The sequence below is a fragment of the Aythya ferina genome (genome assembly GCF_964211825.1).
Source record: "Aythya ferina genome assembly, chromosome: W".
NCBI classification, from domain to species: Eukaryota; Metazoa; Chordata; class Aves; order Anseriformes; family Anatidae; genus Aythya; species Aythya ferina.
This window is the reverse complement of record NC_140313.1, coordinates 1,543,038-1,559,662: the sequence shown is the minus strand read 5'-3', so window position 1 is coordinate 1,559,662 and position 16,625 is coordinate 1,543,038. Positions and strand designations below refer to the sequence as shown.

Below are 16,625 nucleotides of genomic sequence, written 5' to 3'. Positions count from 1 at the left end.
TCATTTTTAAACCTTCTTTCCTCTTGGGAAAGCGAGTGTGCTTGCTCAAGTTATTTTTTCCATCCGTCCTTGGCTGTACAGCGTATGATACGGTCTGTAGCTTCACCACAAGAAAAAAAAGCCCGTGCCGTTGGATCCTGCACATCTGTACGCAGACATTTCCTCTGAAGCTCTGGGATGTAATCTATTATCTGAGAAAAAAACCTCAGTCAAAGGAACTGAGTGTGGCAACCCCACTGCAGGAGCTATGGACCCCAGACAGGATTCACCAGATCAAGGAGCAGACTGTATCTTCAGTGCTGCTGAGTTTTCTGTTTAAAATACAGCTCCAATAAGGTTTGGCCGAGCCGTGTGCCATCTCAGAAACGCTCCAAGCTATCGTGCTCGTGAATTTATCAAAATGCATTTAATCCCGGCAATTGGCAGCCGGTCTTCTTTCATGCTTCCCGAGTACTTGGTTTAAACAAAATTTATAGCCCATCTTCCTGGAGGGGTTCTGGATGGATGCCCCAAGCCCATCATGATCAGGAGGCATTTGGACAATGCCCTCATTGATTTTGCCTGGCCCTAAAATGACCACTCACCAAGTCCACCCATGGACTTGACGAGCTTTGAAGGGTTCTTGCAATTGAACCATTCTTTTTCTTCTTCTTATTATTATTTCTACCAGTTAGAAGTACCAAAACTCAGTGCCTTGCATATAAATGTTCTTCCCATCACCAGCAGTGAGGCTCATCTCACCCAGCTTCGTGCCAAGACGAAGGGGCTGAATTTATCCCTGGATGCATCCGTCTCTGCTCATTGCGTATCGATGAAATGAGTTCTGCTCTAATTTCTCGGCATCATCAAGCTGGGAATCATCCACAAAAGTTTTACCAGGTGCATCCGATTGCTTTATTCGATCAAGAAGGAAAAGAAGAGGATGTATTTGTAATCTCTCCAGCGCTTGGTTTGCCAGGGGAATTGGCTGATGGTTGTGCAACCCCAGACATTAAATCGGGGTCTCCCATTTAGTAAAGCAGAAAACTCAGAGTGGAGAACAAGGAATGAAGACGCCCAGCATTGCCGTGGAAGGGATTGAGTTCGATGCTGGGTCAGGGCTGGATTTATTTCTCTTATTGATCAAAGATCTGGCAGGAAAGATAAAGCGTGCATCAATTATGTACGAGTGCAACAAAATTGGGTAATATGACAAGTGTTCGCCAAAGAGAAATAATCAGAAAAACAAAGACAAACAAATAATGGAAAAGGAAAAATGAAGATAAGTTTATCTGGTAGGAGAATAATGCGTAGCGGCAATAAAACATAAAATTCAGCAACGAAGAGGAAAGGTGGCTCAGCCACCCTTTGCTGTGCCATCACAGCTGCTCACTTTGCTGTACCATTGCCCCCAGACAATGAATTTTCAGGCTATTGTGATTCAAATGCATCATTTTTTTTTAAATTTTTATGCTCCACGGAGCCTTCATAAATCCAACGGTATCAGAGCGGGACTTTGCTGGCAGCAGGACCCTCCTGGTTAGCTGTTGTTGCTTTTCCTCTTATTTCCCATTATTTTGTTATTGGCCCTGGCAAATGACTTAGCTCTGGCTGACTCAAATCCTTCCTGCAGGATCAATCCTGTGCACTGAGGATGCTTCAAGGTGGTCCCCATCGTGCCCTCGGTATAATACGTTGGCTTTCACCCATTCATTCTCTCCTCAGTCCCAGAAGTTTTGGCCAAAGCAAGTTACAAAATGAGTCATGTCCACGTTTTGCTTGGTGCTAAAGGTGCCACTCTCCTCCATTTTTCACTGAAGATGAAAACTATGTCCCCTTTCTACATGGCTTCCAGCTCGCAGGTCTTTACCTATTAAATTATTCCCTACAACCAGAAGTCTTTCTCCCATTCAGGTAGCTGTCGACAATAAACCAAACACTTCTTAACGCCGTTTAAATAAACAAAATTAATTCATTCGATCTCTGAGATGCTTCAGGTCTGAGATCATCCGTGTAGATCTTTGCTGAACCAATTTAAACACGGGCAGCTGAAACAATAATTTTGCCCGAGTGCTCTTGTTAACGTCACATAAAAATGGTTTAAAGAGCACAGCTTTGGCTTGATGTATTCATAACTGTACACTGAAAAATCATTTTCTCTCATTTGCCCTAATGCATCAGGCTGCCAACTCTTCTTAAATTGGGTATTTACCATGGGCCTTTTTCAGTTCTTTTTTTTTTGCAAATTCAGGGCCAACTTAGGCAGGCAATATTTCTCTAGAAGGGAAATAAAGCTTGAGGTGCGTGTCAGGGAGCTGATGCATCACAACTAAGAACATATTTGTAAAGCTCTTGGCTCCTCAGCAGTTGAATTAATATTGGCCATCTGCTGGAGGAATGAATATACATTTGAACTGGTCTTGTACGAGCAGATTGGAAAGAGATATATGCAGAGTGGAAAACAGGAAGAAATTTGTCAGGAAGTACTTGGTTGCGGATGACCTGAATGGCTGTTTTGTCACATTGCAGCCTTAATGGAAAACGCTGCTCTTTAAGTAATATCTGGAGAAAAAATGCCCTTTTTCCCTCCTAGCATCCTTCTAAAAGCAAGGTAGCAGTGAGAGGTGCGTCCGGTCAGTCTGCGTGTTATGCGTCCTCAAAATGCACTTACCTTGATGAATAAATACCAGAAAAAATTCTGCCCTGCTCCTACCCTTTTTCGACCGAGATGCTAACAAAGAAATGAATTCAAGTAGTCGGTGTCACTGCAGGGAACCCACTGAATGGCTGTTTAAAGGGTTTGCTAATAGGTCTATCACAAACGAGAAGGAATGAGCAGATGCAGTTGGTTTTTTCTCTCCCTAGGGGACCTCTGAAGTGCCACCTGGATGATGTGCATGCTTGTGAGCAGATTATAAACCACATGGAAAAAAACACACTCCTTTCTGTCCAACGGGAGAAATATTGGGTGTAGCTTGTTGGGATTTGGCTATTGATGGCACCTTGTCCCACTTCTCTGTTTCTCTTCCCTTTCAGTGCCCAGTGCGATGCCCCAGAACGTCTCCTTGGAAGTGGTCAACTCCAGGGTAAGTCTGCCCGTGCTCAGCATCTTGTGGCCGGTGATCCTGCGTGCAGGTATCCCTGCTTTTGGTAGGCTCTGCATCTCCACCATCTGCATCTCATCCCTCCTCTGCGGCTGAATTTGATTTTGGGAGGCGTTCCGCTGTTCCTTTCCACAGGCCCAAATGCCACCTATGCCCCTAAACTTCTTAATTAGGAAAAAAAAAGCCCTCCTACAGCATCAGTCCAGCAGAGGTGGGTGGTAGTCGATGAATGAGATTATCCTGGGGTGCTGTTGATGCCAAGAATCAAGGAGGAATTTGCTCCTCCGTGGCTTTTTGGGTGTTATTCTGGTGTACTTGGAGCTGTGTTACTGAGCACCATTACAGAATGTGGTTCTCTGAGTATAAGTGTGTCTACCAAAAGGTTTTCTGTTCCCCCTGGGCAATCCCTCCTTGGGATTGCCATTGCAACTTGTCCTGTGTCACTGTAAAGGGCAAAAAAGGTCAGGGTGGCCATACCTGAAAGGATCAAAATAACGTTTCTGTGATCTTAAGGAGTTCTGTGAGGATTTATTTTTGCTTTCTTGCATGCTTTCCCATGTGCATTGACTCACACAAAAGCGTCTCAGGTGAAATCTCATTAGAAGAAAAACTCCGTGTTGTTTTTTTAAAACATTTCTGTGCCATATTTCAGCATTGGCATGAGGAGACAGAAACAAAGGCAAGAAAAAACTCGTATATTACTAACTGAAAATCAGTGAATCGTAGCAAAACCGTGAACAAAACCATGTATTCTGATCTCTTGGAGGTTCATGTGAGAAAAAGATAAAAGGCAATCAGGTGCTGCGGTATTTTCCTATGCAAAATGGAGCTGTGTGTGACCAGCAATGTGAATAATTTTATAAAACAGCTTTGTCTAATGTATAAATAGGATTCAAAAAGTGAATTTTGATCCTGCTGCAGAGCCACGGCACCTCGGAGCTTTCCTGCTGTGCAGGTCCCACACGGATTCTCCTGTCCTGTAACAAGTTTACCAATGCTGTAGGTTTTCCCTATGAGGGGACACCAACTGGGTCATTCTCAGCCCAACTCCTTCTTTCTCCATGTCATATTCAACCCTGTGAGACTTCATGGCATTTAAGGGAAGTGGGGAGAAGCATCAAAAATATATTGGTGAGCTCCTCAGGTGGACACACCACATATTCCCATACACATGGGAATGAAAAGCCTCATTTCCTTTCAAGATCTCATTAAAATAAGCCCTGAAACACCCCAAAAATGTTCGAAAGAGAAGCAGTGATTTTTTTTCAGAGAGGCTTCAGCAACAGGAGTGCCACTTCAAGTGAGGAGAGAACAGCAGAAGCTGTTCCCTGATTGCAGATTAACGTCTGTAATAGATGTAACTGTGGCATGATTAAATAGAAAAATCTCTGGGAATAACGAGAAGCAGAGCTGGTCCTGAGGGAAAGGAGGGGTGGGGAAGAAATATCTTACTGATGGAGTTATACGTACCACGTGCAGGTAGGTCTGTTGTCGTCTTGCTTATTCCGATGAGCACATCTCAATTTTCTTCGGAAGCGTTCATTTGTTTCATTTCAATGCCGTAATTCCCTTCTTAGAAAAACCTGTACCATTTCCATGATGGAGTGGGCTAATATTCTTTCGTAAGATAATATTGTACATAATAGGTGTTAATTGCGCTTCGTGCTTGATGAGTGCTACTTCTGAATGCGTTCGGAGAGATGGGTGAGATTGCTCCTTTTTATTTACTCCTCACATTTACCGGCACTGCATAAGCTCTTGTTTTGGAGCTCATTTCATTGATTTTCACTGTCTCGTTAGGACATTGCAAAGCTCAAACTTCAGCACGTGAAAGAAAGGTGCAATTCCCACCCATCTGTGTCTTATCAGCACGTCCCCTCGGACGTTATCCTCGCCATGTCCATTTGCACAGCTGCCCAGAAGCAGGAGCCCAAAGCTCACTGACTAGGGTAAACTGCAATTTAAGGAACATTTATAGGATCTCCGATCCATCGGGACCACTGAGTACCTGTCAGGCTGATCTTTTTCTTCCCTGCTTGCTTTCATGACATCAAACCTTCTGGATCTTTATTTATTTATTTCAAAATTCCCTCTGCTGCAGTTACTTTCGTCTTACAAGCAGTGCCCAAAGGGCATTGTCGTCTTGGCGCATCTTGTTCCAAAGCTTCGTGTTTACTTTTTCCTTCCTTACTCTCAAGGTAAAATGTCACCGAGCAGTTGATCATGGTTAGTGACCTTTTAGGCTGAGCGTTTCCATTTTGAAGCACTTTGAACAAAAATAGAAAATAAGACCCGGGTTACGACGCTGCATGGGATGGGGCACGGATGCTCCTACCTTGGGATGTATTATAGGGTTATTTGCACTTACAGGTAGAGTTATTTTGTACAGGTGGGGTAAAAGAGTCAGCCGTGAGCCTCTGCTCCAAAATTCATCCTCTGCTCAGGAGATCTATGGCTTTCCAAAGCACCCACTGTTAATGGAGAGTATCAGTTTTAAAGGCTCACAGGCTGGCACCTGTGTAAAAAGGTGTTTGAAGGGTGTATCGTGGATCTTTACTGGAAAGAAAAAGTGATGTGGAATTGTTCGGAGCTCTCCTGGACCGCATCCTGCAGGTAGGGACGATGTAGGGAAGTGCCCATACCCACGTACCACATAAAATCCTTGTAAGATGGGAATAGAGTTGAAATATCTACATCTAGGCAACCAGAAACAGCAAATATAGCAGAAACGAGCTAAGCTCACTAAATATCAAGGAATAAAAAGTTTTCTTTCAAGCAGAACCATCTTCAAAGATCGTGCCCCGAAATGCTATTTCCTTTTTTTTTTTTTTTTTATTTAATGTGACTCCTAACGAGGCGAAGAACCATACGCAGTTTCTCACCTTTGTAAAAGGTTGTGATAACCCAGCCTCCTGTTGCACTTCTGCAGTCTTTGTCTTGCCCATCTTCTTGTTTTTCTTCTCTTGGCAGCCCTTGCTGAGAATTAATTCAATTAAACGCTTAAAAAGCAGGGACTGATGCAATCAAAACAAATAACCAGCCGTCATGGTTTGCTAACCGGGTTTGAGCCGCGCACAGAAGAGACCCAAGACTTTGCTTTGGTCGTTTGCAGAATTGTTTAAATTTTTATCTCCAGTTTAATAAGATTTCTGTCTCGCTGCTATTTTTCTTTGGTGCTGGCAGATCTATTAATTTAATAACGTGACGGAGACGGCCAAGCAAATGGAAGATGCTCGACGTGAATTACTATTACCGTGATTATTGCTTAATATTGATGGGGCTCTGGGACTGGAGACCTCAGTCAGATCAGAATTGATAACGGTGAGGACTGGGACAGAAATACAGTTCCCTGCCTAAAAGAGATTTCACTGTAAATCGCAACACAGACGTGGCTGAGACAATTAAGAGGAGAATTTGATCTGAGAAACCGGCGAAAGGCACGGGGGCTCGTAATCACCGCTGGCTGGTTATTAGAAATAACCACTGCTGGCCTCTTGGTAGCAAGCGACCAAGAGTTATTTCAGGAAGAAATCTTCCTTCAAAGCTTTCTACATAATTCCCGATTTTCTTTTCCTATGAATTAATTATGTGTAGCGTCCAGTTTGGCCAAAAGAGAGAGCAGTGATGGGAAGGATACACACGTAGGTGTGCATATGTCTGTTGCCATTAAATTCTGGGTGTGAACCTAATTCAACATGAAAGCTGAAAATGCCCTTTTTTGTCCTGTCTTTTTACTAATGTGTGGCGTGTTCCTAATAAGAGACTCATTTCTAGTTTATTTCGTTTGAAAATACCCTTCTTTGCTAAGGAGAAGGACGCGTCCAACGCTTAATAGAGTTTTGTCAAAGAAATACCTGCACCTATAGCTTCTCCTTCTAGAAAAAACATTGAGCACATTGTTCAAAAACAATGGGACAATTACCAAACCTTCGTCAGCAGAGGTCAAAGAAGGGGACCGTTTTCACAGCAGGCGGCTGGAAAACAAAAAAGTCCAGGACTTGCAGTTTCAAGCTAAACAAATTGCCAACCTTTTTGTCTTCTAAAAGAAAACCTTTCTGTAAAAAAAAAAACCAACACTTGTTAAAGAGAACAAGTGTGATCCCAAAGCACTGCTTGAAGTCGCTATTTTGCGCCGTGTTTCATTTCGTTGACAAAGCGGGCCCACAGAGCAGCGGTGGAGGGAGAGTGCAGGTGAGGACATCACAAGAAGTGCCCAGAAAGTCACTATTTTATATAAAACTCCCGTCAATTATCCTGTAGAAGAGGCTTTGTATGGAAACCTGGCGTGAAGATTAGGAGAATGCTAACAAATCTCTTTTTTCTATCGTTTCGTGGGTGCGCATCTTTGTCTTTATAAATAAAAAGTTCATTGTCGTCATGCCCTGTAATGTTTGCTACCCAACGTCTCTGACGTTTATGAGGTTTTTGGAAGTGCCATAAATAAACTGGGGGAAGAAGATTCTTCATTGTCTTCATCACTGGCTCGCGGTAGGAAAACAGAGGCTTTTGTTTCAAATTTAACAAAGGAGAATTTGGCTTAAGCGAGTGCTAGCCGTGGGTTGTACCCTTGAATACCACATTTGCAGCTCTTTCCTATTATCCTTAGCTCGTTACGCTGAATAATTGTGTTGTTTAACATTCACCGAGCAAAACTCTTTCCCTGCTTCTTGCCTCATGTGGTCAATTATTCCGAGCAAAATCTTTGTAACACGCAACACCTTGAACTCTCTGCAGCTACGGCGAGCGTCTCTTGCTGTCAAAAGGGGTAGGCTGGCGGGTAGCAGGACCTCCGCCCCGAACAAATCATTTAATTTCACACTGCTTAAGCACCTCGCAACCGTGGCTTCTGGAGATGCTGCATATTCATGGCCACTTGGACCCGCTCAGGGCTGCAGGGTGGTGTTGAAGTTGGACAAAAATGGGGACAAAAATTGCCTGATTTTAGAGGAAGTCTGGCTGTGGGGTTGCGGAGGGATGTCCAGGGGGCTGCGGTGCTGGACCCCGATGGCTGAGCTGGATTCATGGCTGAGCCTGATGTTGTGATGAGCCCAGACAAGGGCACAATGCGGTCAGCATCCCATCAGCGAGCTCCGTTTTTAATTGTCTTCAAACTCGTTAACATTTTGTAATGGAGAACGGCGCCTAAGGTGCTGAGTGCCACTAAATGTCCTAATAGATGGATCCTTCTGGGCTACCTGTACTTTTTCTATCAGACTGATTTTTTTTTATGCAGTTTTTCTGTCCCTTTTCTTAATAATTTTATGCAAAAGACTTAGACAATCGAAGTTAGGCATCCGACTGCCTGCTCTGTAGGTGCTCTTGTATGGGATGCTTTACGTTAACCTGGGACCTAAAGAAAACAAACCTCGTGTCTGAAGTTTGCCATCACCTACACAGAGGTTTGCTGCTCAGCTGGAATCTTAAATGATGTTGAATGGTCCCCAAATTAACGTCATCACCAAACTATCAGCTCTTCAGCAACCTGTGGCACAAAGCTTTCTTCATTTTTAGGGTAAGATGTTACTCGTTCCTCTCCTCCTCACTCCAATTTTGATCCCCAAATAGTTTTCTGCTGCGGAGGAGGAGGATGCAGACTGGAAGACACTTGCCTTGGGATGCTCCGTGACACACCAGAGCCAGATGCTGCCACTGGAAAAAGAAATATACTTTTTTCTTTCCTTAGCATCTGGGTCTGAAGGCTGCAGACAAGCGGTGCACAGCCCCGGAGATCAACCATTCTGTCAGGCTGCATTTAGCTCAGCTGCTTAAAATTGCTCTGCTGCTAAACGTACATTAAAATGTGCCATAAATGCATCCAAAGCTTCGCAGGAATTGTTGCTGAGCTGTACATCACGCCGGTGCAGCACCGCGGGCTCCCTGAAGGATGAGGATGGATTGGGCCCTTTATGACGAAGCAATAGCAAGCAAGGATGTTTCTTTTAAGGCTGGACAGACTGTTTCAAGTAGGTGCCATCTATCCTGCTTAGAGCCTTTCGTCATCATATGTCAGACATTTAGCTGGCACGGGAGGCATTTTTCTCCCAAATGAGCATGGTAATTATCCATTTTCTCGCCAGCTAAGCTTAAATCTACCTAAGAAAGCAGCAGGGTGTGCAAGGTGCTGGCAAGGGGACGTTGCTGTCCCAAGTCCTGCTGGGATGCTGAGCATCCTTCCCGGGTATCGACTCGCTGAGAGCACTGCTACCAAAATACGAACAAAATTGCTAATTGAGGCACTTCTGCATACCGAAACTGTCCTTCTGGTGGTGGTTTTGGGGGAAAATCAAGGTGATAGAGCTAAGCCAGACAGTCAAACAAACTGCCATCCCCCAAACCTCTCCTTCCAGCAGGGATGATGGCTGAATCGATGAGTATAAAAAAAAATCAGGAGAAGCTTTCCTCTGCTAACTCTATCGCACTGCCTGGTGACGTTTCTGTACAGCAAGGCTGAAGAGCCAGCAGGGTGGTTAAGCTGGATTTTAACATGATATTTGCCAAGTGTGAAAAACGTGGTAATTTCTGTAATTAGCTAATGTTTGTAAAGCACCGTGGAGGCTGAAACTCTTCAGATATATGTAAATGTTATGGCAGCAGGGAAAGATGAGCTGCGTATACTGGAAAGTGAGATTGGAGGAAAGATAAAATTGTTTTTTCTTCTCTTGCCAGATGGAGCAACGTAGGGTAAAATAGCGTTGTTTCTGAAACTATGATGAACGTTCAGAGAATTTATCCAAGTTGGGAAAGTAAATATGAATGATGTCCAGGAGCATCTCGTGTCGGAATCGATACTGAGTGGTTTAGAAGAAGCAAAGGTAAAATCAAAGTGACTGTCGCCACTATTTAGTGAAGTGTCCTCTAGAAACAATGCTAGTAACCTTTAAAGATACTACTTAAGGAGAAGACCGTCGAGAAAGAGATCTTTAACCTTTAAATGTATTACTTATTAGGGAAGGATAGAAACAAGCTCTGAGCTTAACCTTTAAGAGCAGAAAAGTTTCTGATGGCTCGTGGATCGATACTTTCTCTTAATATTAATTATCCGCATTTCTGAGACCAGAACTGTTTGGGGGCCATTCTCTCTGTAAATATCCCTTGAACTAATGAAGCTGGAAGATGTGTCATTATCAGGGAAGCACTGTAATTGTGGCCGTCAAAATACTTGCGTGGCACAAGTTCCAAGAGCTTTTTCCAGCTATTTATCTTGAGTAGTGTGAGAACTGAAGAGCATCGTCCCCGTCTGATACCTTGCCGCTGAGCGCACAGAAACCCTCAAAGGTTACGGTGTCAAACCTGGGCAGGTTCATTATGTTATGGGATTTGATTAAACCTTGTTCGAGGTGATGAATGTTCCGGCCACCTTTTCATTTAGGATAAATTTAGCGGTACTATTAAGCCACTTAATGCAGCAGGCAACACGCCGAGCGGGAGCTCTGGGCAGTTATCTCTTAATGATAAAGACTCGGTGCCTGCCGAACGGTGCAGCATGTGAGGCTTACCCAGAGACCAATAAACCAAATTAACGAGCTATGACACTGATTAGTAGAGCTCTGTGTTCCCGGGTATCTCTGAGAGAAGCCATAAAGAGCCGGGGAAGGAGAAAGGCAAGGTTGCGGGTGGCCACAGGGAGCCGATACCGGCTGCTGCCATGCCCCGGCGCAATGGGACCTATGGGGAAGGAGCCAAAATATTTGTAGGCTCCTGTCCCTGTGCAGGAGAACATAAACTCTGCTTGGCTTTGGAAAGAAAGATCCCAGCTTAAAACACCCATCTCCCTTCTAATATGAGCAATATTTGCAGCATTATCGTGGTAATGCTTTGCGCTTCCGCACGTGCAACTTTTGAAGCTTTTAGCTCTGCTCCGGGATGAGGTTGGTTTCATGCAGTCCATCTTCACCTAAAGTGCATGATATCTTTACACGGCATTTTATCTTTTTATATTTACTCTACATCTACGGTTTGGACGTGCTTAAGAACCATGGTATGAAGAAGGCACTAATATTAAATAAAAACCAAGAAGAACAGACTCCATTTCTAAATTTTGAGCAAAAAATAAGTTGCAGGATATTAAAAAAAAAAAAAAAAAAATCAGTGATTTTGCTGAATCATGAACATTTCAGTTGACTTTTTTTTTTTTCAACTTCTGTACAGTCTGGTAAAGGACCGGAGAGAGGTACTCTCAATGCTCCGTGCAGTTGTACCTAATGTCAACGCAGGTTGAAAAATCAGCCCGTGGCATATGACATGCACAGAGGGATGGATTCAGTCAAAGGAGATTGGTTTTTATTATTTATTTATTATTTTTTTATTTATTGAGGTGTGTACAGCTGTATTTACCTTTGGTTTAGGGTGATGCTAAACAGTAATTTTCCCCACGGGCGCCAACCTGCCATGACCAAGCATTTGGCCATCAAATGCTGCAACCGAAGTGAAAAGACAAAGGGTGTTTAATGCACACTGAAAGAAGGAAGTTGCCTGATTTGCATTTCTAGCAGGAAAAAAAATACTTTTGACCTGTAATATCTCCTTTGGATGAGTGACTGAACGATGGTTTTCTTCCAAATCGGAGATTTACACAGTGAAAGCCCAGCCTTGAAAAGCTCCCTCCTGTTTCTCTTTGTGCAATGCCCCACGTTGACTCATCGGGCTGGAAAGAAGAAACAGAAAGAGAAGATTTCTCCAAAAAACACTGTGATGATGGCGAGGGTGAGCCAGAGATCGAGGGGCTGGTTCACACTCATGTGCTTTCCTAGGCACTAAGCCTGCTCTCCGCTTGTTCTAATATTTGCTTTTTCCCTTAAGAGATCCTTATCCTTTAGCAATTAGGCAGCGAGGCTGACAAAATAATTTATAATCACACCAGCCAAAGCAGCACAAATCTGTTCCTAAATATATTTCCCCTTAATTTGATGTGTTGGGGTAAACAGTCGGTGCATTTATAAACACGTTCCTTGCAAATTGCTGGCGTCGCGGTAGTCCTGATAAGCACAGCATTGTTTTTTAATACCAGAGGAAACATCTGAATGTGGCAGAGCTGCTTGCAAAAAAAAAAAAAAAAAAATCAAAACTTAATAGAAAGAGGGGATGCTTTGGGTTGAGAACTGGCAGGTCTGTGCTTTAATCCCCGCTGGTTTATGGAGCGGAGGTTTTAATGCTGTGGGTTTGCTCCAGCTGTCTGTGGCAGTGCCCTACTTTCCGTTCCCCAAATTCGTAGCTTGCTGAAGCCCGATTTCATTTTGAAGTTACGTAAGCGTCTTCAAAATATGTTTGTCAGTTTTCTGATCGCCGGTACGATTTGGCCTCGAATTAGGGATTTCAGGGCCTTCCAGAATCGCACGTTGGAGCCAGCAAGTGCGATAATTTCCAAGTTTCTCCTCTATTCCTCCTATTCACTGAGAACAAGGTGGTTCAAAGTGCTCATTCTGCCTAGGAGCACAACGATATTTATATTATTTCTGTTATTTCTGCTATTTACTGTGCCCTGATGGGAGCCAGCTGCACGGGGTACGCGGTGCCAAAGCCCCAAACCATGGGCATTGCTGGGCAGAAACCAGATTATCCAAATTTTCACCATCAAAATGCTTCCATACTTGTTCAATAAGAAGCAGACGTAATCCTAGGTGACCTGTAGGTTGAATTTCTCTCAGCCTTTTAGCGTGTAGCAGGGAATCCCAAAGTACCGTTTTGTTCCCATCTCTTGAATGAGCCGGAGGAAACAAGCCAGTTCCTTGTCTGCGAGCAGACAGGAAGACAAATTGCTCGCTGTAAATAATTCACTCATCTCCAGTTCTGCCTCGCTCTGTTTTAATTTTGCAGCGCTGCCAGATTGCATCGCACGTGGCTTTCCGTGGTTTTCTTTGTTATTTAGTCCTCCGTGCTCTAATGCCTCTCCTGGAATTGTTTTGACTGGGGAACATCTTGCAATTAAAAAAAAAAATAAAAATAAATAAATAAAGGAAAAGAAAAGAACAGCAGGGTTGTAAAAGGGAGTAGCAGTGCTGTCGGAGCTGAAGACACAAATGATGCAGAGAAGGCGAACCCGGGCAAGTCCAAGTGGGAGAAACACGCTGGAGGAGGTGAGGAGCAGCATCCAGCGCTGTGTGAACTTGCTGAGAGCAAAGTAAGGATGCTTTGGGTATGGGGTGTGAGGGTCTGTGCCGCAGGATTTGTGCTACAGCATCGGGAGGTGGGCAGCGTGATCCCAGAGCATCGCAGATCCTGGGTGAGCAGGATGAGAAGCAGCATCGAGAGCAGGGGTTTCACCTGTTTTGAGAGCAAAGACGGGTTAATGAAAGCTGTAAGGTTCATGTACATAAATGCAAGGGCATTCAACCTCCACGCAGATGCTGTCAGATATAAAGTTGTGGTTTTGGTGAAGCGTGAGCCTCCTTGAAACTCCTGCACCCACGTGAGAGCTCAGCAGTCCTTCATTTAATGATGGAAACTTCCCACTTGGAAATCATTCCTTTTACTTTCCGCTGTCCTCAACCCATCGATAAGCAGCCTGGGGTTGCTGAAGTGGTCTCCCTTTTCATAAATCTTCATCTTCGAGAAGCTGGAAGAGGGGAATGACATTTTTTTATGACAATATTCAGACCGTGAAGCAGGACCAAGCTCGCTCCTCAGCTCCATGCCTCCTCTCATCCCCTACCAGCTGCCAGGCAATGACAGTCCACGGCGGTGTCTGTACAGTGGCGTTTTATTATTATTTGCATGTCAGACAGTCCCCGAGCGCTGCTGCCTGTCCTCAGCATCTCATCCTGCAGCCGCCAGGAGCCGTGCAGCTCTTTAGCACAGCCTGCTCCCGTCCCACGGCACCGATACGATTCCCTGCGCAGCCACACGCCACTTCAACAATCAATTTGGGGGGAGCAAATAAACAGAGCGAGAAATTACCGATAGCATTTCAGGTGTAATAGAGAGCCTCCTAAGCTGGCTCCGAGTGCGAGGCTTCCTTTTCATCCCCGTGTCCCCAAACACCTCTTCTGCACGGTTTCTTTCAGCAGCCAGCCAGGGTTGGCTTGCCTGAGCTTTGGATGCCACCGGTGTTTTTGGCCCTGTGGCTTTTTTGGAGGGGGAATGCATAAATAAATGCATAAATACATCCCCTGCTTTTTATTCCAAGAGGCAGGTTTGTGCAAGAAATAGCTCTAATCCTCTAAATCATTATTCACGGGACGCATCCGAGGACTCGTGAGTTATTTCCAGTTGATTGTGCCGTCTAGCAGCCGACCTTTGATGAACTCCCCTAAAACAGCCAGGTTTCCTCTCTGAAAGGGGGCACCCCAAAGTAGCAGGGCTTAATCTTTCCCACTCGAGTGGAAGAAGGGGATAACGTCATCCCTTCCATGAGGGTGCTGTGAAAATAAATGGGTAAATGAACGTATAAATTCATTTCATCAGCATTTGCAAGTTGCTGGTGCCGTGGAAAGCCCAGGAGGAAAACTGGGGAGCTCTGTCTCCTGATTGGGACTAAAAAGAAGCGGTGGAAATTTCTCGTGGACATTTTTGGAGCCTTTTCGCCCAAGGCTGATGTCTTCCCCAGTCCCATAGGTAATTCGGTCCCACAGGTCTCACTGCTTCAGCATCCTTCGGTTCAGAGGTTTCGCTGCCTTTGCTCGAGGAGTCGTTGCTCCTCCAGTGACTCCAGCATCAAACATGTTGCTTTTAACCAAAAACCTCACTCTTTTTGCTTGCTCTCTGCTTCTTTACCTGCTATTTAAGCGTAACTGCTCCCCCCAATATCCCGCAACAAACTTTAGTCGATCTCCTGCATATTCATGAGTTTATTTTCAGCACGGGTTTTCTGCAGCTCCGCTTAAGTGTTCATTATATCCAGCATCCCTACTGAAGTTTTCTGAAGTTTCCAGCTGTTTAAAAACCTCGTCGGAGCTGCTACGTGCCGCAGTCGAGTGCAGAGCCTAAATATGCTTGTAAAAAAAAAAAAAAAAAAGAGTCCAAACATCATTGTGCTGAAGCACCAACATCTGCTGTTCTTATTTATTTTTGGGGTGGGTTTGCTGCAGTAAAGGCAGGCTGCAGGCAGCAGAGGGAAGCTGTGGGTTGCAGCCCAGGCTGGGGATGTTCCTCAGACCCTTGCTGTGACGGATGCTGCCAGGCAGCTGTCCTGACAGCCCTCTTCTGGGCTTAATAAGATTTTAGAATTAGCCGAGAATCGGGATTAATTGCGGGAAGCCAATCCCGTGGACACCCTGAGAGCATTTCCTTGCAGACACAAGAGAATTAAGTTGGCTCGGTCAAATGCAGGGGCCTCTAATCCTAAGACTAGTTAAAAGCTTATGAATAAGTCGTGTTCCTAAAGTCCTGGAAGTCCTAGAGGACAAGGGGAGACTTTTCCTGGCTGCTCCGAGCACCGCTTGCCCCCGCGGAGCAATGCAGCCTTCGGTGCTCTTTGCAGCATTTCACGGGGTCTTTTTAGAAAAAAACCTTACATGGCTTTTCCTTCGAATTATACAGACATATTTATACATATATACCTATTTATACATGATTTTTATATATATATTTAATTATAAAATGTTTAAAAAACACCAAAAACCTGCTGGGTTGGTGTGCTTTCCTCCCCCTGGTGCGCTTTGCCCGCAGCACCTTCTTGTCCCTCCCGGCGTTTTCTCATTTCCTATTTATTTTGAACGATGTTATCGAAGCCTCTCATTGAATTTATTGCTAATTACATTTTAAGAAAGTAAAACTCTGTTAACGTAACCAAATTCGATGAAGTCTGACAGGCATGTTGCTTCTGAGAAGCTCTGATTTAATCACCCCAGCCAGCAATTTGCCCGGCGCACAGTCGGTTAGCTGGTGTTATTCGCCAGAGAATACCCTTGAAAAAGAAAACACTCATTAATTTCTTTTCACTGAGCTCGATATTTTATGGTTTTGCATCTAAACTCTGGAAGTCGGGATGGTTTGAGTGACTGGCAGTTCAAAAATACTCGAGATAAGAAAGAAACGGGTACGGAAATAGAGGGAGAAAATCATATTTAATTTTAGGGAGGTTCTATGCCAAATATAATTTTGCACATTCCCCTGCTCCCCAAACCTCTGAAGGTCTTTTATCCACTCACATAGGGAAATAAGAGCATATGGAAGGAGCTAAGTGATGTGTCCAGTCATATAACCAGCTGCAGAGCATTTATTGCGAACACCTATTTCATTAGGGCAAGGACCTTTTCCTCCGCTGATGCACGACAAAATGAGCCACGAGAAATTTTGGAACGGCTTGTAAAAGTTTACCGAGGCGGGATCCAGCTGTAGCCTGGCATAAACCCAGAAGTCATTCATTCCAGGACTCAGTCTGAGCACACTTGGTTCAAGCTGGGAGATAATTTGGGTGTCTGTCTGCCTTCGATTTCCGATGGCTTGTAATGAGCCATAAGATTTTTGCAGCATTGGCAGAGTTTTTTTTTAATTGGGTTTTATTTTTATTGTATTATTTCATATATAAAAAAAAAATAAAGCACAACAAATGCTTGTGCTTCCCTCGTTTTCTTTAGCATTTCCTACCATCATATTTTAATTGCC

At 44.2% G+C, this 16,625-nt stretch overlaps 1 protein-coding gene across 1 annotated transcript in view; it reads left to right on the top strand.

The window, feature by feature from the left end:
* The window catches only part of LOC311426563 (netrin receptor DCC-like), a 357,945-nt gene that overhangs the window by 250,320 nt on the left and 91,000 nt on the right, over positions 1 to 16,625 (top strand). Inside the window, exon 12 of the mRNA XM_084502992.1 lies at positions 3,016 to 3,065. Coding sequence (XP_084359118.1) covers positions 3,016 to 3,065 — 50 coding nt within the window. The remainder of the gene's footprint in view (positions 1 to 3,015; positions 3,066 to 16,625) is intronic.